This window comes from Eschrichtius robustus, chromosome 1 (assembly GCF_028021215.1).
Source record: "Eschrichtius robustus isolate mEscRob2 chromosome 1, mEscRob2.pri, whole genome shotgun sequence".
Lineage (NCBI taxonomy): Eukaryota > Metazoa > Chordata > Mammalia > Artiodactyla > Eschrichtiidae > Eschrichtius > Eschrichtius robustus.
This window is the reverse complement of record NC_090824.1, coordinates 81,131,815-81,151,931: the sequence shown is the minus strand read 5'-3', so window position 1 is coordinate 81,151,931 and position 20,117 is coordinate 81,131,815. Positions and strand designations below refer to the sequence as shown.

At 44.9% G+C, this 20,117-nt stretch overlaps 1 protein-coding gene across 1 annotated transcript in view; it reads left to right on the top strand.

The window, feature by feature from the left end:
• Window positions 1–20,117, top strand: part of RYR3 (ryanodine receptor 3) — a 378,467-nt gene that overhangs the window by 312,482 nt on the left and 45,868 nt on the right. The window contains exons 67-74 of the mRNA XM_068538049.1: window positions 71–311; window positions 7,096–7,183; window positions 7,279–7,371; window positions 12,041–12,055; window positions 14,840–15,010; window positions 15,735–15,794; window positions 17,631–17,762; window positions 18,221–18,333. Coding sequence (XP_068394150.1) covers window positions 71–311; window positions 7,096–7,183; window positions 7,279–7,371; window positions 12,041–12,055; window positions 14,840–15,010; window positions 15,735–15,794; window positions 17,631–17,762; window positions 18,221–18,333 — 913 coding nt within the window. The remainder of the gene's footprint in view (window positions 1–70; window positions 312–7,095; window positions 7,184–7,278; window positions 7,372–12,040; window positions 12,056–14,839; window positions 15,011–15,734; window positions 15,795–17,630; window positions 17,763–18,220; window positions 18,334–20,117) is intronic.

Here is a 20,117-nt window from a genome sequence, read left to right as displayed (position 1 = left end):
TCACTTCTTTCCTTTCATCGATTGTCATAACATGCACAATGAGGGGGAGGCCCTTTGTTTGCAAACACAGTGTATGCCCAGCCAATCATCAGCAAGGCCAGGGCGGACCTGCTAAGAAGCCACTTCATCCCAACTCTGGAGAAGCTGAAGAAGAAGGCTGTCAAGACTGTGCAGGAGGAGGAGCAGCTGAAAGCCGACAGCAGAGGGGACACCCAGGAGGCAGAGCTCCTCATCCTGGATGAGTTTGCCGTCCTCTGCAGAGACCTCTATGCCTTCTACCCCATGCTGATCCGCTACGTGGACAACAACAGGTACGGAGGAGGCCTAGGCAAGTCCCCAGGCTGGAGAGACGGTACTGGGTTTTGTTACAGGTGAGAGAGGGAGGTCACAGCTGCCACCACCGGTGCCCCTCCCCCACAGAATCCCCGGTGTGGGACCTCTGGGCAATGCTTTTCCTTGGCCAGTGATTCTACATGATCAGCGGCATGGCCACCCCTTCCATCTTCACAGGCCACCACAGGGAAGAGGGAGTTAGTCGAATAAGGGCAGCAGTGACCCGCTTCTGCCCCTCTGCTGCTCTGTCACACGTTCATTCACCAGACATTACTGACTGTGTGTCAGGCACTGTTGGAGGCATTAGGGGACAAGAGAGAACAAAACAGAAAGAGATGTTGGCCCAGGGAGCTTTCATTCCGGCAGGAGAGTGGGGCGAGCAGACAATGAACAAAATAAATACTTGCATATTTACAATATACTTACTTATATACTTATATATTTACTTATACACTTTACTTATAATTTACTTATCTAAGTAAATTATACAAGCAAAGTAAAGGGAATTAGGAGTGCCAGGGTGGCAGTTCTAAAAGAATGTTAACTGAGAAAGCGACATTTGAACACTGACCCGAAGGAGGTGAGGTCGGGAACACTGCAGGTCTGGGGAAGGGTTATGTTCCCAGGAAAAGGAAGCATCTGGTGCAAGCCCTGAGGAAGGGGTGTGTGTTGGGATGTTCAGGGGATCACGAGGAGGCCAGTACAGCTGGAGAAGAGTGAGGGGTGAGGAGAGCAGCACGAGACGTCCGAGAAGCCATCTTCTCTCCACGGGGCCAGGGCTTCTCCTCTGAGCGAGATGAGCAGTTGGTGCAGGTTTGAAGATAAGCTGTGATGTGATCTGACTCAGTCTTTGAACGCTGTGGTGAGGGATCAGGGCAAATAAGGAAGTGAGGAGACCGGCCGAGAGGCTCATGGTGACCCAGTCAAGAGCTGAGGGTGCAGAGCGGACTCGTGGTGCCAGGGCTGGGGCAGAGGATGGGGAGCCCCTGCATGATGGGGCTGGGGTTTCCTTTCAGAGTCCTGAAAATGTTCTGAAACTAGGTAGTGATGGTTGTACTAAATGTTGCTAATGAGTAATTTTATGTTACATATATTTTACCACAATTAAAAAGAAAAAAAAAAGAGTTGGTGGTGGCTGGGACCAGGCTGGTAGCAGTGAAGGTTGACAGAAGATGTCAGATTCTGGGCCTGCTTTAAAGGTAGAGCCCTTGGGACCTGCAGATTGGGGATAAGAGAAAAGAGGGGAGTCAAAGATGACTCTGGGCAAATGGAAGGATGGAGTTCCCAGCAGTTGAGTTGGGGAGGATTGTGGATACAGAAGTTTTTTTAGGGCAAGATCAGGATGTCACTTTCAGTCGTATTAAATTTGAGTTTCCTCTTCAATACAAAAATGAAAATGTTGAGTGGGCAGTTGAATATATGAGTCCAGAGTTCAGGAGGGAGGTCTGGTGTAGACATGAGAATTTGAGAGTCACCTACACGCTGATATGTGGTCTTTGAGCGACATGAGGCTGGATGAGATAAATAAAGGCCTGAGAGGGAGAGGGAAGAGTTCTAAGGACTGAGCCCGTGTGCTCAGGTCAGGCAGAAGAGAAGGAACCCGTGAGTGAGACTGAGAGGGAACCGCCAGTGAGACGGGAGGAAACCAACAGCATGTTGTGTCCTGGATGCCTACTTCACAAGGGATTTCCAGGAGGAAAGAATGATGATGAATGAAGGTTATTGATGACCTTGACAAGAGCAGTTTCAATGGAGCGATGGAGATGAGGACCTCTTCGGAGCAGGTTGGAAGAGAATGGGAGAAAAGGACTTGGAGATAGCAGTACAGACAACTTGTTCAAGGAGTTTTAACTGTAAAGGGGAACAGAGAAACGGGCTGCTAGCTGGGGGAAGAAGTAGGCTCGAGAGGAGAGTTTGTGAGATAGAGAAGGTGCTTGGAGGTTTGAGGAGGAAGGAGGCAGGGCCCAGGGAGAGCGGGAGAGCGGGTGGGCCAGGGAAGTGGGTGGGATCGCCGGGCTGCATCCAGGGCCCCACTTGAGATCTGCGGTCGTGAATTTAAAGTGGGACCCGTTGGCAAGTCGTGTTTTTCTCCAGCCAGTTTGGCTGCCAGGTACAGGCCCAGACTGGGAAGAGAGTTGGGGCTTTGCAAAATGAGTGTGACGAAGAAAAATGGGTTAGGGAGTTGAGGGTGTATATAATAGGGTAATTCTAAAGGTTGGCCATGGAATTTAAGCTGGATGAGGGGGAAATGAAGGCATAGTAGCCTAATGTTCATGAACAGGCAAAGGAACAAAGGACTGTTGGTCCCAGGGGAAGGCAAAGACCAGATAGATGTTTTTATTATACCTCACCCTCTTAAAGCTTAGAGGCCTAAAATGTAAGTTTGGGAAGGTTTAATTTTAAAATACTCCATTATAGATACTGAAAAGACCTAGGGATACTGGGGGGAACGTTGCTGACTTTTTGAGTGGTATGCCATTCTGTCATGGGCAAGGAATAGGTCTGGATATGCCCATTTTAGCATTTATTTCATACGGTAAATTGTACTTACTGTTTAAAATATTTACTTAAGATTACTTATATTTAGCTTTGCAAAATAAACATCTTACACACACTATATATAAGTGTGTGTGTGTGTGTGTGTGTGTGTATGAAATTCCTTACCTATCTGTGGGGAATTTTACTCACTGTCTCAAAAGAAATCCTGCTTTCAGGGTCATCATTTTAGTCATTTCTGATAACATAATTATGCTAGCAGGTTAGCGAAGGAATTTGTCAGAGTTTGAGGTGAAAACAGAAATGAAAGTAGAGTAAGGTTGCCCCTGGAATAGCTCTTTTAACTGCATTTGTCACTATTGACGATCAAGATGCAAGATAGAGTGTGTTCCACTTACACGTTGTTTGACAGTTGCTAAAAATGGCAATGCCAGAGAGTCTTTGAGATGATCATTAATTCATTCATCCCCGCTTTTCAACCCTTTCTTCCCTGAACACCAGGGAGCATTATGGCCATCTGAGCCTCGCTTAGAAATCCTTCCTTCCTGTGTGTGTGCCTTTACCTCCTTCAAGTTCTTTCTTCACCCAAAAGAACTGGCTGGCTTGGAAGCACGGGATTGTGGAGTTGGCAGGAATAATAGAGGTCAGCTCATCTTACCTATAACTGGATGAATCAATACCCTCTTCCCTTTTCCTAGCGGTGCATTTCCTGCCTCATTATCCACCACGGTTATGGACGACAGGTACAGCCATACTGTGCGTGTCTTCCCATTCTAGTTTCAGACAGTTAAAGCCATTTTTGTTCAACTCTTTCTCATTCATTTTTTTCTTCCAGTTTTATTGAGATGTAATTGACACACAGCCCTCTGTAAGTGTAAGGTAGACAACAGAACGATTCGACTTATATACATCATGAAATGCTTACAGTAAGTTTAGTGAATATCCATCACCTGACACAGATACGAAATAAAAGACATGAAAAAGTATTTTTTCCTTGTGATGAGGACTGTTGGGATTTACGCTCTTAACTTCCATATATAACATACAGTGTTAATTAGATTAATCATGTTGCACCTTCCACCCCCTAGGACTTATTTATCTTATAACTGGAAGTTTATACCTTTAACCACCTTCATCCAATTCCCCTTCTCCCCATTCTGAACCATTTTTGAGTTCAGATCTGTAATTCCTATCAACTCTGATTTTGCTCTCTAGAGCCACACAAAACTACTCCAGTCTCTCTTGCAGCAGCTCTTTAAACATTGAAGACAGCCATCTTGTCCTGTCCTCCCCTGTTTTCTCTCGTCATATTAAACCTTTGGACTTCCTTCAGCCCTGTCACAGCAGTGTTCCAAGTCTCTTCGACATCTGAAACAGTCTTCTGAAGAGAAGCTTCTGTGGGTCAGTGTTGAACCTGAAGCTGACCCAGAATAAGCAAGAGCTCCAAGCGTGCCGTGGCCCGAGCAGGGCGGATCAGGGCTCCATCTCCTCATGCCAGGAGATTATACATCAGCATAGGTTCAACAAACCTCCCTACACAAGGCAGCAGAGTCTCAGCCTCCTTTCTGGAAATCAGACACACTCTGAACAGAAACGAACAACTTTAAATAGTACGATTTTGGGTGAAAACCCATCTCACAAACTGTTGAAGGGAATCCAAGTAAATCCTGTGTGGTGACCACCTCAGGCTGTATCCTCTACAAGAGGCTCAGGAACAAGGCAGAGATAAAGCTCTTACCTCTTAGTCAGACAACCTGACCGTGAATATAGGAACATGGCTTTGCTTTCTTTCAAAACCTGATAACTGGCTTTACTTTCTTCGAAAACCTGCTAAGTTGGCATTTTGACAACAGCAGTCTAACTCTCCTTTATTCTCCTGCTTTTTGTTTCTGTTTTACCTCTAAACCCAGCAGTCTTCCCCACCTACAGCTTTGCATTTCCCAGCTGTCTTTTGGCAGCATGCAGAGCAGATGATAAAAGAAACCCACAGGTCGGCTAAGTACCTCCAAAAGGATCAAATGCCTGAATGTTGAGAAAGGTCTGAGTTCTGTGGAAGGCTGGGAGCAGGGAGGAGAGAGTCTGGTTACATCATTTGGGGGTAGGAAGTATACGGGCACGTTGGAGAGGCAAGGTCAGGATCTTCTGTCCTCCTGCAAATACTGACTTCATCTGGTTTGCGAGGTGCAGAGAGTTCACGTGCCTGGGGGAAAACATTTAATGGTGGGTTCATGTGTACCCACCATTCTGAACCTGAAGAAAGAACCTCACTAAAGACAAAGAGTAAAAATCTGCCTCTTGGAAGAAGGGTGTTGAAAACAAAATTCATTCAGCTGAAACTGCATTCCCATATGAAGGCAATGGTATGCAAAGCCTCTCCTTTCTCCTGTGAGCAAATGTTTACCTGAGATTTTGCTTTCAGTGTTCCTGCGACTCACTCCCTGTGGCTGTGCTTTTCCTCAGCGGGATAGGATGTGACCCCTTGCCTCTTCCCACTCAAGGCATAGTGCAAGCCTATAAAGCACATTTAAACCAAAACGCTACAGAAGGAACAGCTGGCGGTTCTGATAAAACCTGACACTTGACCCTGAAAAAGCACTCCTGAAAAATCAATATGAAAGAAATCAAAAAGCGTTACCAATATCAAGCCTCGAGTTCAGATTGCATTTGGCTTCTAGTGATGGATACCTTATAGAGTGGCTTAAATTAGAAGTTAAATCTCACACATGAAGGAAGTCCAGAGATAGCCAATCCATGGCCAGTATGGTTGCTCCTCATTAGAAACCCTCACTCCTCTGTCTTTCTGTCCTTAACGTTGGCTTCCATGTTCAAAGCTACTTCAGGTGCAACATGCCAATTAGAGTCTGAGCTGTCATATTTTCATTCCAGAGAGGAAGTAGAAAGGCAAAAGGGCACCTTCAGCTATCTGATCCTTTTTAGAGAACTTTTCCGGAAGGCTCATCCAACAACTTCCTCTTCCATCTCATTGATCAGAACTTAGTTCCACGGCTGTCCCTCGAGGGGGGCTGGGTAAGGTGACCTTCAGCAGGGCACAATGCCACCCGGAGTAAAATGGGGCTTTGTGCCTAAGGAAGAAGAGGAGAATGAGTGTTGGGCAGACCACCTGTAGTGTCTGCCTATAAAGGAGAGGCTAGTTGAGGTAGAAAACAAGGAAGGTTAGACAAGAATGTCCATGAGGCTGGAACTCAGGGCAGGAAGGAATTGAGGAGATGAGAAAGGAATCCAGAGGTGGTCTTGGCCTCATGAGTCTTCACCTTTCTTCCTTAGCCTGGTGCCTTCCATGAATGGGCAGAAGGTACAGGCTGCTCTGAACAATTCAGTGTGATGTCCCAGGGCTTAGGGAACTGGCTTTTTGATAGCTATTACCATGCATACACCAAGGGACATTAGGTTTTTTAGACCATTCATGACAGCCCCAAAGTTTTCTTTAAGAAAGACGATAGACAATTTAATTTCTAATGTGTTACTTTATGCAGATATTTACTCACCCAGCCGTTTCAAAATATAATTTAATTCAAATGCACAAGATAGGGGCAAGACAACTTTTAGGAAATGACTGAATTCTACTGTAATTTAAGCCTTCTTGCCGCCACTGTGAAATTTACCTAGCCTAGTATTTTTTTTAAAAATGAGTAATGCCTATTTATAGGGAATTTGCAAACCATTTCAAAGGGCATAGGAGATGTTTGGTCTCTGCCTATACACTTTAAATAACAGTTAAAAAAAATATTATCTTACAGATTTCATTCATAAAAGTGGCTTTGAAAGGAAGACGGGCAAGGCCTGAACTGTTTATGCAGTGCTCACAATTTCAAAGGCTTGACAAGATTAGATGTCATAGTGACCAAGACTTTCCTAGTCTTGCTAGCCTTGAGGATTAAAGGAGGCCTGTCCCAAAACTTAGAATGTAACCTTGATCACCTCTTCAGTTTAAAGGACAAAAAAACCTTACCTTTGACCATTTTGAAATGTTGATTTCTGACATCTGTTTGCTAAGAGAATCCTGGAATCCTTTGGTAAAATGGAAATGATTATTGTAGGTCTTCAAAGATACCTACAACAGTTACATGCCTATATCTAAGCATGCAAGGAATATATTGATATTTAGTCTCTCTGAAGATTGCCTCCTATGGGAATGCAATTTTATCTGGATAAATGTGTTCATCTGTTGTCGGTATAATATTTAGAGTGTGAGTCTTTCAATCGTTGCTGAATTCCACATGCATATGCATTTATCTTTCACCTCAGATCTAACTGGCTCAAAAGCCCCGATACTGACTCTGACCAGCTCTTCCGCATGGTGGCAGAGGTCTTCATCCTGTGGTGTAAATCTCACGTAAGCACACATGGGGGCCCTGGATTTAGAGTTGGTGGTGAAAGGTACACCTCAACTTTCTTGTAATGTTTGCTTTTTTATTTCCCCCCACTTAGAACTTCAAGAGGGAAGAGCAGAATTTTGTGATTCAGAACGAAATTAATAATTTGGCATTTTTAACTGGAGACAGCAAAAGCAAGATGTCAAAAGTAAGTCCATAGAAATCAATTCCAAAGACTCTCCAAACTTGACCTAAGCTACATATCTTGGGTGTATGAAGGGATTAGCTCCTACTGCGTTTAGGTCAAACCACAGAAACCAACAGGTCCACTGTTCTTTCTTTGAGAATGAGCCAGAAGAAACTGCTCTCAAATAAGCACGGTCATCACATTTTATGAATAAGTAGCTGCTTTGTGCGTCAAAAAGTTTAAGTTTCAAGACTTGCCGAAGGCATTCGAGAGGTCTCCAAAACAAAAGCTGCTGTTACTTGTTTTAAAGTAGAACTACTTGCTGTGTAGAAAAGCTACAAAAATACATGTGCCTAGAGCCACCTTTTAATTAGCTGTGAGGACATTGCCTTGCTTTGAAGATTTCGTAGACACATATTCTTACAGTTCACTTATTTTCTTCCTATCTTGAACATCTAATAGCTGCTTTATTTCAGCTGTGCTGACCTCTTAATGCCTTCTGTTTATTCTCCAAGTGAGTTGCATTCAGAAACCCAAAAATTTGTCCATCCCCCTGCAGGGAAATGTTTGAAAGAGGGCGTTCCAAACCTCTGTCTGAAAACAGAGTCACCTACAGGGAGGGTGTCGCAGTATTGAATACAGGAGGGGGAGCCGGCCTCCGGGTTCCCCCTGAGTCAGCTCTGCACAGTGAGGTTTTGCTGTTTTTATTGGAGAGAATTCTCAGACACACTCCTTTAGGTGTACACACAAAAGCAAGGCTTACTTAAATGTGCTGTTTCGTTCCCGGCTGTCATGGCTTACCTGGACTCTCTTCCCCTGAGAAGCGTGCCTGGGTGAGGGTTGACTGTACTGTCACGTATAAGAGACGTGTGACACCTGAGGTGTGCATCTCTCTCACTGCTGGTACAGTGCTGTCTCTGAGGACCAGGAAGGTGGAGTGTGCACGGGAACCCCTCAGAAGTGAGAACCAGTTCTGGAAAGATGACAGTCGCGGGTTTGTAGCAGAGCTCTTGGGGCAACCTTCCAAATAACCATTTGGGATAGAAGACCTTTGTATGCAGAGCTGCAGACCAGGGGCCACCAAAAGTGAAAACTTCAACACCCAAAACTTCACCAAGCGTGCCTAGCTCTGGTCAGCTGCAATGACTCTGAACTTTCCATCCCTTCCATCTTTAAGCTATGTTGACGTTAACACTTCTTCCAGCATCCAAAATTTGATTCTCAGAGTTTAGAATCTGGTGTGCGCTGTTTAGTAAAGTTTGATAAATAGAACTGTGCACATACAGTGTAGAGAGATTAGGTATATATATATTCACATTCAAGAGGAATCTTTGCTGCAAAGGAACCTTACTTAAGGTGCATCCTTTTGTGCTTTGGATAATTTTTATTTGATTTTCCAAAGTTTATTTTGCATTTGACTTTTGACAAACACACCTGCTCATGTGAGGTACAGGAGGAAGGATATTTTCAGACTCCTGATCCCTGGATATCTGTCCCTAAGTTCCCTCTGAAGGGTCTTCTTAAAACCATTACAGTGTCTCGTTTGACCCTGTCCACCTAGTGAAAGTCACTGAATCCCAGACAGATTCCTTGCTACCTTCAACTTGGGGTAGATCTTTTGGCCTTTGATTGAACCAGCTAGCATCCATTGTTATTGTCAGTGGATGGCAAAAAAGCAAAGAAAATGATTCTGATACAAGGATTTGGATCCCAGATGAGCAGAAATGGCAAAGATAATCTCAGCCCTCTGGTGATGAATGGATACTCAGGGTCCTTGGATTTATATTTGGAAAGAGAAGAGGTGACAAAGAATGATGTTTCAAAACTAACCTACTAACAAACTAACCTGAAATTGTTCATTCACATCACTGAATGAGGAAAAGGGTATGTTAGTCTTGTCAGAGGATGAGCATATTCAGAATCTGTGCATCTTTCCTGCTGGTAAGGTTAGTCCATAGGAGCAGATGCTTTCATTTCATTTCCATTGACATTGTATGCCAGTTTTTTCTGAGATGTGTTGGAGAGGGTCAAAGTTAGTGTAATGGATGTAAGGACACTCCCTAGATGTTAAATAATAATTTGCTGTGCTTCTCAGGGTAACAAATATTCATATTGTTCCTGTGGCCTCAGTTGAGACACAAAGTGTAGTAGCAAACAGGACTAGAGCCTGAAAGGAAGCGAAGTCCCACTCTTGGCCCAGCTGCTCGGTATAGGTATGGCCTTGCATCGTTCACTTAACTTCTCGGGGCCCCAGTTTACCAATCTGTAGAATGGGCTTGAGCTTACTGCCTGACTTCTCCCAGCTCTACTAGTAGGCCCAGTTGAAAAGTCAGTTTTAAATGCATCTCTAGAATTGAATAATGTTACATAAATGCAGCACATTATTTCAGACAGAGAGATATCATACCTCCAATAAACAGCAACTCATAGCCATTTCTGGTATTTTTTGGATGTAGAACTACATATTGCGAGGATGGGGATGGGGTATTCTCTTTATTATCAGCTGAATCCCCATTGCCTTTGCCTTCCTGAAATTAGATGTTCTCTCTACTACCTGATCTGAATGATCACCTGTGCTTGCTTTTATCTGCACTCATAATTGAATTCTGGTGTTGTATAAATGAAGTTGGCCTCAGTGCATATGGCAGAGATATGTGTGCTGGAATGCTGCATGCCCACATACACTGCACATGCCATTGCAGATGGAAAGGAAGTGGAAACAATATACTGTGGGCCACACTGTTCTTACTTGATTAATTGAAGGTCAGTTCAAAGATGTGTCCTTTTTTCCAGCAGCTAAAGCACATTTTGGGGAGAGCTCATTGTATTGTATTTTGTTTATATAACACCAGTTTGCAAATACATGTTAAGCAATACATAACTAAGCTGAGCACGTGTTTTTTGTTTTGTTTTTAAACTTGTTTTGTTTTCTGGAAAAATGGCAGCAGCTTCCTCAGAGGGGAATGGTAAGTTAGAATGTGTTTAGCCCAAGAAATGCCAGTTCCTTGACCAAGATTATAAACAATAAAAGAGTTGTGATGCAGCAAATATTAGAGTGCCTCGTGTAAAGCCACTCCACCCCGTGAGCGTGATTTCAGTGTATTGAAAAAGGGCAGGGAAGAGTTGAGAAGACATCTTTATGCTTGTCAAGGGTATTCAGAATGACATGTGTGACTTTGCTTCCTCTTCCCATCTCCCTAGCTGCTCACTCGCCTCTCTCTCATTCCCTCCACCCCCCCCCCACCTTTTTTCACTTTCATTTGTATTCCCTTTGCTCTTGCACTTGTGCAGTTCAAGTGCTCTCTCTCCCTCTGCCCCCCTCCCCCATCTCTTCTCTCTCCCCCTTCCTGTTCCCTCTTTCTCTTCTTCACCCTGTCTTTCCCCCTCCCCCTCCCCCATTCACTTCATCTCTCTGTCTCCCATCCCCTCCCCCTCTTCTCTCTACCATTCCCTCCTCTACCCTTCCCTGTTCTCTTACTGCCCTCCCTCCTCCTTTGGTGCCTCTCTCTTTCTCTCTGTCTCACTCTCGTTCTCCCTCTCGCTCTCTCATTCTCAGACTGGCTTCTGGACATTCACCTTTCCCTCTACCATCTAATGTTGGGTTGACTGGTCTCTACTTCCCTCACCCCCTCAGTGGGGATGAGCACTTCAGATGGCAGAGCTCTGCCCTTGTTCCGAAGCCTCCCCCTGTGCTGTCTCAACACAGCACACCACCTACCGTGTGCTGTGTCCTCCTCCAACTCCTTTTCCCTTAAGAGTCTCTGTTTTTTTAAACTTCACACATAAGTTGTCTATTTGGTCATAAACTATTGGTGATAAAGTGTGGGGAAATGAAATGATTTTGAAGGTATAGGAATTTCTATATTTCTGTGTTGGAAATAAAAAGTTTCAGCTAACATTAAAAAGATGCATAAATAGATCAATAGATAAATACATATATACATACATACATAAATAAAAGCATTTCCAGCATTAGGGAAATGCACTGAGTTAACTAATCCTAGCAATATGTGAAGAAAAGAATAAAATTAGAACCTGTAGCGTGTAGGAGCCTTTGGCCTAAGGTGTATTTAAAGGTCACAGCACAGAAGGGAGATTTCCCACCCTTTGGACTGTGGGGTGATCCTGAACCACCTTGGATATTCCTAGAGTACATTTTTTAGAAACTTTTTTTAGGGGGAGCACATACATGGCCCCTTAGTTCAGTTCTCCCTACTCTTTTTGTAACCACAGATCTTCTGGAGGTGATAATGTGGTGGGTGGAAGGAAAAAAGAAAATTGGGGTCTTTGGTTACATGACAGATTGTCTGCATCCCACCCAGGTGCCAGGAGGGAGGTGGGAGGGGGGGAAGGCATGAGATCTAAGAGTTCACTTGGGTGGCCAGATCTGAAGACCACCAGGGTCTGAGGGTCACACACTCTGGAAGGCTGGTCTCTGAGATGACCTTGCCCCAGGGATGCACTGCTTGGTCTGGGTGTAAGTCCTTTTGATCCAATTAACCTCCATCCTAACCTCCCACCCCCTCTTCATGCTGTGCTCAACCGGCTTCCAGAGCCGTTGGGTTTCTATTGTGTTGGCAGAGGAATGGGGGTGAAAGAGCTGTGACTAACATGTGGTGCCTTGTGTCTTGGACCCCTGCTTTCACTGACTGACTTCTCCTTGTTTCTTTTCTCTTGTCTTTCCACACAGGCCATGCAAGTAAAGGTACAGGTCAAATGCATGACGTGTCTTTTCTGTCCTAGTATTAGAGGTGCCAGGCTCTGGCCACCCTCTGTACTGTGATCACCATGGGGGTGGTACAGAATGGATTTTCCCACCTGGAGGTCCCCCAGGCCTGCTTCAGGGAAGACAACTGCCTGTCAAAGAGTGAATGTAGGCCCTACCCACCCTTGGAATGGGGAAGCCGGGGAAGCCAGCCAAGCCTCGCCCTATCCGAGGTCTCCTTGCTATCTCTGCTCCCTTCCCCAGCTGCCCACTCTGCAGCCAGCACACTGACAGATAGGGTCGCTGACTGAGGCTGAGAGCTCGGGAGACTCACTCCTCTTATCTGCTGTTAGTGATCCCAGCCCTTCCACACTATACATGTCTGCCTCTTGTGCAAGGCTCCTATGAGTCAAAGAGAGTTTTCCAAGGACTAAAGTCAAGGATTTGGAATCAGCAGCAAGGATTGGAAATAACCATGAGTTTTTGCATAAAACGTGCACACAGTGGAATAAACCCTGGGACAATTTTCTAGTAACCTATACAGGTTATTGCTTGGAAATATTTCTCTATGTCTCCACTGATGTGTGTCTGCTGCCACTTGTCCCAAGCCCTCTGCACTCAGGTCTGTAGCAGAGACAGGGAGATGTGCAGGAACCAGGTCATGTGCAGCTCTTAGTTAGAAAAGGAAAATGGAGCCATGGCCAGGTAGATGTCGGTCTGGATGTTGGCCCAGACTCTTAACTGCTGTGTGACCTTGGAAAAATCACTTAACTGCTCTGAACATCATGTTCCCCTTTATAAAACTGACTGGGTATCTCAGGCTTGTTCGGAGGATTAGAAATGCTTTATTTAAGTAGCAGGCACGTTGGAGCCACATCATTTATGCAGCATTTGTAGTTAGAACAACATGAGATTGGCCAAATAAAATAGTGAGCAAGAAATTATTTAAATTGTGTATCAAATCCACAGAGTTCTATTTTGCATATTTCCTTGATTATATACTGCATGTTACTATTTACCTCTTAACATTTATATGTAATGTATATGTAACTATACCTCATAATTTATATTCACAAAACTGGGTTCTATGTCCTCTATGGACAATCTGAGGATAGAACCTCACAAATTACCCTTACAATTTTCAAGGGTAATTTAGACTTTAAATGAGTTCTGCATTAGGCACAACCTTTAGAATTCTCTGCCTGATAGAACATCTAAGGAACCCAGCAAGCACTCAGTAAATAGAGCTCTTGAGGTCTTTGTGTGAATCAGCTCTCCACTGTGTGTCTAGGACATAAGACACTTTGTATCTTGCCTGTCTGCCTCAAATCCCCCTCCCTCCTCATGTTTCTCACTGCCGCCTCCCACTGCTGTCCTGGATCTGACCTGTTGTTTTGGAGCACCAGGCACAAGTAGAATTGTCTGGCAGTATTTGGTCAGACTGGGTTTTGCTGGCCAGGGATTTCACTGCGGTTTCTGTGGTGTAACCACCCGAAGGTTTAGCCACCACAAGCTGGGTAAAAGAAGTCACCACTATTTTAAGAGTGTCCATTAATAATTACGAACTTCCTTCACACTTTGGGAAGTAATTTAAAGAGATCAGCCCCAAGGCGGTGTTAATTCTAACCCTACTTAATCTTCTCTCAGCAAGCCAATCCTTCATAAAACAAATTCTGTTCCAGCCCAGGGCCCCAGGTCTTACAAGCCAGTTCCAGAGGAGCATCTGGCCTCTTCCCCGCTCCCAGAGCCTTATGTGTTTGGGTTGCTGTGAACCACAGCGCGACCACCTGGATACTGCAAACCCTCGAATGCACCTCACAAAGCAAAAGCTTTAATGAGCCCCGATTCTCCCCTGTCATGGTCCCTGACTTCATTCTCGGCCTCTGGCCACCCAGCCCTTCCTCACTTCCAGCAAGAGCCCACTCAGCTGAGGCAGAGTCCAGCAAACGACGTACCACGTGGGCAGCTTTGCTCTTCTGGAACCTGACTCAGGAAAATCGGGTCACCACACAGCCTTGTTTTGTTGAGCCCACCCATACCCACCTCGTGTTGTGGGTGCAGAGGGTCCTCAGTTGGTTGCCTGGGGCTGCCATAGCCTAGTGCATTGGCCTCTTCTCTCAGACCTCCCACTTCATTGGATGAACGCTCCCAGAAAGGGGTGACAAAGTGTAACCAAAAGAGGGCAGACTCCCCCAGACTTGGGGCGTTCCCTCCTCACTTGTCTGCACTGTTTCTCCTAACTCTGCCCCAGCCAGATCCCAAAGCAGCCCTACCTACTTGGGGGTTCCCCTTTTCCTGCAGGAACGTGTGCTGCCTTGAGCAGAGGCTGAGTGGGCTGCCGGTGCTCCAAAAGACTCGCTCCAGCCCTGGCCACGAGCAGTTGCTCTAGGGTAGATGCTCTTTCACTTGTGTACTGCCGCCCAGCATCAGGATTCTCAGTTCTTTTCTGCAGTCATTTTGTCAGTTATCGAATCATTCTTTTAGTAGAAACACCAGTTTGTTCATTCTGCCCAGATGTCAGCGAAGAGAGACCGTGGGTGTCCGTGGTGTGTGTCTGGTCACGTGGTTCCGTGAGCATGCGCACAAGGAGAGGGCGCAGGGTCAGGGCCGGTCTTGAAGGGCCACCTGGTTGGCTTTGTTTCATATGCTCCTTTACTGTCCTCTGAAATGTTTAATAGAAAGGCCCACCCTGTACTGATGGGGCCACAGGAGGCAGGCTGCCTCCAAGGTGAGGTGGTGCCTTCCAGAGTCACTGAGCCCCTTTGTTTCAACCTCACCTCCTAGTCTGGAGGACAGGACCAGGAGCGGAAGAAGACAAAGCGGAGGGGAGACTTGTATTCCATCCAGACCTCCCTCATCGTGGCTGCACTCAAGAAAATGCTGCCCATTGGTTTGAATATGTGCACCCCAGGCGATCAGGAGCTGATCTCCCTCGCAAAATCACGGTACAGCTATGTAAGTCGCCCATCTGCTTTGGCGGAGCATGTAATACAGGTGGTGGTGATCAGTGCTCAGCCCCTAAAGGGTTTGTCCTTCTTCCCCGGGGACCAATGGACACAGAGGTGCCAAGGTGCACAGAGGCGACACGCCATCATCTTTTTTTTTTTTTTAATTTACCATTTATATATATATATCTTTTTAAATTTATTTTCTTGTATTTTATTTTTGGCTGCGTTGGGTCTTTGTTGCTGCACACGGGCTTTCTCTAGTTGTGGCCAGTGGGGGCTACTCTTCGTTTCGGTGCGTGGGCTTCTCATTGTGGTGGCTTCTCGTTGTGGAGCATGGGATCTAGGCGCGCAGGCTTCAGTAGTTGTGGCACGCAGGCTCAGTAGTTGTGGCTCGTGGGCTCTAGAGCACAGACTCAGTAGTTGTGGCGCATGGGCTTAGTTGCTTTGCAGCATGTGGGATCTTCCTGGACCAGGGCTCAAACCCGTGTCCCCTGCATTGGCAGGCGGATTCTTAACCACTGCGCCACCAGGGAAGTCCCAACACCTCATCTTTACAGTTGACTTGGGAGTCAGCGCATGCCCTTTGGGACGAGTCTCTGTCATTTCTATTCTTTTGTCCTTGTAATAAAGATCGCAGCAAAACTGTCCATTGGCCCTCAGTGCATCCCTGCGCCCTGCTTTATATTTCCATATTGACCTGTAGGAATAAAATTCAACATCTCTTTCCACAGAAGGACACAGACGAAGAGGTGAAGGAACATCTGTGGAATAACTTGCACTTGCAGGAAAAGGTGATGCAGCAGGAAGACAATGAGAACTCACACAGGCTTCCTTCTGGCTGCAGGGTGCCACACACCCACTTAGTTTACTCATGTTTTTTTAAATGTTTTCTAAAAACATTCTCAGAGTACTTGTGCTTAATTGGTAGGACTAACTCTCTGCCCTTAATTTTTCATTTTTTGGCCCTTAATTTTTGTTCTTTCCTTTGCTGTTGCAGAGAGGCCCAGTAAAACATGTCTTCCCACCTCCCACTGTGTGAGCATCAAGCCATAGCAGGGGGGTAAGGTTAGGTCTCATAATTTACTGACTGTAAGGTTTGTTAAAGAAGGGAACAGACACCTGGGGGAAGTTTTAGCACTTCCAGCTCTAGAGATTTGTAAACAAAGTAACTTTGTACCTGAGTTAATATAACCCAGAAAAAACAAAATCAAGACCAATTTTGATTTTAAGCCTATTTAAGATTTTTCCAAGCCTGCACATCTGAACAACTCTTTCCTCAGATACATTATATTATGCTCTAAGATGGAAGATTAAAATGACACAAATAGCCTCTCCTTTCTGTCCCAAATATGTAGGAATGGTGGGTAAAATATACTACAAAAAAGGCAGTAAAAAGAAATTCCAAGTGCCAGAAAAAAGAAGGTGCTCTAAATCATAGTAATGAAGAGAAGATGATGCAGTTGGGAAAACTCGTAGAGCTCTCCTGACCAGATATATACATTATAGGGGCTGGGGTTTTTAGTAACCTGGAACGGGAGTGTGGGGCCTAACTTCCCATGCTGTGCATGAATGTAGAGCAAGAAACGTACATAAAATTGGCCTTGAACTAGTGAAACCCATGAATCTTCTGTAAAAACAGCCATGAAACCACTTAGAGAGTGTCTACCTGCTAGAATATGGGCTGAGATGCCAGTCAACAAAACTCCTGAATACAAGCTCATATTTTTTTTTTTTTAAACTCCTTTGACTTTTTTATTTATTTATTTTTTATTTTTTGGCTGTGTTGGGTCTTCGTTTCTGTGCGAGGGCTTTCTCCAGTTGTGGCAAGCAGGGGCCACTCTTCATCACGGTGCGCGGGCCTCTCACTACCGCGGCCTCTCTTGTTGCGGAGCACAGGCTCCAGTCGCGCAGGCTCAGTAGTTGTGGCTCACGGGCCTAGTTGCTCCACAGCATGTGGGATCTTCCCAGACCAGGGCTCGAACCCGTGTCCCCCGCATTGGCAGGCGGACTCTCAACCACTGCGCCACCAGGGAAGCCCCAAGCTCATATTTTTAAAAAATACAGTGTGAAAGGAAATCCACCACCATTAGAGAGTCAGAAAATGCAACGAAATGAAGAATTCAAGCCTAAGGAACTACAGAAAGGAATTTTTATAGTATGGTTGAAATATTTAAAGAGATAAAGGCAGCAATGTAAACTATAAAGCAAGACTTGGACATTATTTTTTAAAAAGGAGAGGGGAGGTGGCACTGAAAAAGACCTCACAGTGACTTTTAAAAATTAAAAATAATCATTGAAATTAAAAATTCAAGTTATAGGTTTAAAAGTATAGTAGATACAGCTGAAAAGAGAATTTATGAATTGGAAGATTGATTTAAGGAAATTGTAAGGCAGCGCAGAGAGAAAGGGGTGGAAAATATGACAGAAGGGTTAAGAGACATATAGGCTAGAATGAGAAGTTCCTACAAAGCATCTACATTGTTCCAGAAAAAGATAATAGAGAAAATGAGAGAGGAATTAATAGAAAAGACTCTTGAATACTATGGAACCATGCTAGGAGTAAAAGGCCTTTTCAGTTGAAGAGGTATAAGAGATTGCTCATTTCATGTATGTGCTTCAATTTGCAGTCTGATGACCCAGCTGTAAAGTGGCAACTGAACCTATACAAGGATGTTTTGAAGAGTGAAGAACCTTCCAACCCAGAAAAGACAGTGGAGCGTGTGCAGAGAATTTCAGCAGCTGTCTTCCACTTGGAGCAGGTAAGTAGCATCTACCTTGAGGATTGAGGGAGGAAGACTACCCTGCAGAATATAAGACTCCTCCACACTCAGCTCTTAGTTAAGAGCACCCTTGTAAGACAGAAAGCAAGGAGCAAGGATCATCCTGGCCTACCCCCAAAGTGTCATCTCGGTGCCTTGTTGTAGCAAGACTCCTCAATGCTTAACATTCCCAGTGTTTTACAAATTTTTCCCATTAGTTCAAATGACCCATCCAAACTCCCTACTCATTTGTAAAGCAATAAGACACCAAAAGCAGTTGGGAAAAGAAAGAAAACCTAAGACTCCCACAGACTGAATCTTTTAGTGCTGGGTACCTTTTGCTGACTACAGTTGAGAAATCAAAATTCTTCTAGGGTTGAGAAGTCTGGGCTGCACGTGACTATCTTCTGCCACCCAGATCAGCCGGGTGTGCACCTACCCATGTGATTTCTTCTTAGGTGGAACAGCCTTTGAGGTCCAAGAAGGCGGTCTGGCACAAACTGCTATCAAAGCAGCGGAAACGGGCAGTGGTGGCCTGTTTCAGGATGGCCCCTCTCTACAACCTGCCCAGGCAAGTGTTCTGTCATTTTCTCCTGGCATGTGAGTCAGAGATGAGAATTAAGGTATCTTCCCAGAGCTGTGCTCTCTTCTGGCCCTGACCCTCATGATCCCAGAGGTAGAGATTGGAGTCCTTCACCCTCAGAGCCATTACAGTCTGCATGTAGTATAATGGCCTGCTAAGGTAAGCATAAAAACTGAAAATAGATGAGATTCCTTCGTGCCCCCAAACCTGCCTCAGCTCACCATTTTGCACTGTAAAGTCAGCCATGTAAGCAGATGGAAGCTCTCTAGTTTTACCTTGGTGGGATTCTTTGTGCAGCTGTAAAGGCACCCTGGAAAAAGGGAACTGTTTTCTAAAATACTTTACCCCAAATTCCATCCACAGATCAAACAATATTTCCATGTTCCAGTACTTGGTTGACACCAAAATTATTATGTTTCCTTAGCAAGTACAGAAATGTAACCTGAGAATCCTTCAGCATGATGTACTTGCCTTCAAGATGAAGAAAGGGCACTGGTTAGGGATGGCCCAAGAGGCCAGCCAGCCATGGGCATGAGGCCTTTACCTGGATGTTTAGTCTATAATCTGGAAGTCAAATATATGTGAAGGCTTTTCTGGATTGTGTGTGAACACATGCTGTGTCAACATAGGGCAGAGCATCGGTATAGACTGGACCAGTGTTGACCACTGAGGCTGACTCAGTGTCATTGGTGATATGGCAACATTCCCATCCTCAAACTAATTGCACAGTCAGTAAGGTTGAGCCTATGATCATAAACAAAGCAGGTAGTTGAATAGCCACTGCTTCATCAACTTTCAAATCAATAGGAATATCCTCACCTGGTCAGGAAAAATAAACTGACTTGGCCAAGTAAATTCTGAATCCCATGTAAACAAATGTGTTTCTTTGGAATATCGGATGAAAGAGTATTCCTATGCTTGACATTTTGCTTCATCAAATTGTGCATCTTGGCCATCATTTGTCAAGAGTGTCCTATATCCCTGTCCTGAGCCAGCTGGCCTACTGAGCTCTCCTAGTTAGGGTCTTTGAAGATGGTGGAGAATCATGGCCTCTGAGACACACACCTGCTCCTACAGGTCTCCTGAGAAAATAAACTAGTGTCTCTGGAAAGGTTGAGGCATCACAAATCAAGTAGAATTCATTAATAAAAAGCTGAAAAATTAAGTCAGGCAGTCATGGGCATGAAGCCTGCTGAAGTCCTGGCAGACAAATGAAATTTATAGCCCAGTAGAAAACGCAAAAATGCCTAGGATTTTTGTCTGTTTTCTAGAAGTGGTAAAACATCAGAAGGCATTCGCTTTCCCCTCTGGTAGAGAGCCATACCTGATGTGCTAATGTGACCTCCAGAAGGGCCCAGCTTTAAGCACATGTCTCCAGGGCCAGCTAGGCGGCAATTACATCTCTCAGAAACAAGCAGTTTTTTCTAAATCCACTGAAAATGTTAGTACCATCCTTTAATATTTTGGTTGCTCCTTCAACAACTCTGTCCCTGTATGGATAATAGTAAGTCCAGGAATTCACTGTGTCCTTGATGAAACGTGGCCACCCCAGCCCCTAACCCAGCTGTTTTAGAGGGTTGCCCTGGATTTCTCCCTAGCATGGAGGATTGTATGTAGATTTCATAACAACAATAAAAACTAACTACCTAAGAAGCTAGTGGTGGAGACCACTCCTTTTCTCCATCTTATGAGGATCTAAACTACATGGAGTCTTCCAAACTAAAGGGCTAAAGGGATGTATTTTATCATATGGAAACTGTTTCTCTGATGTG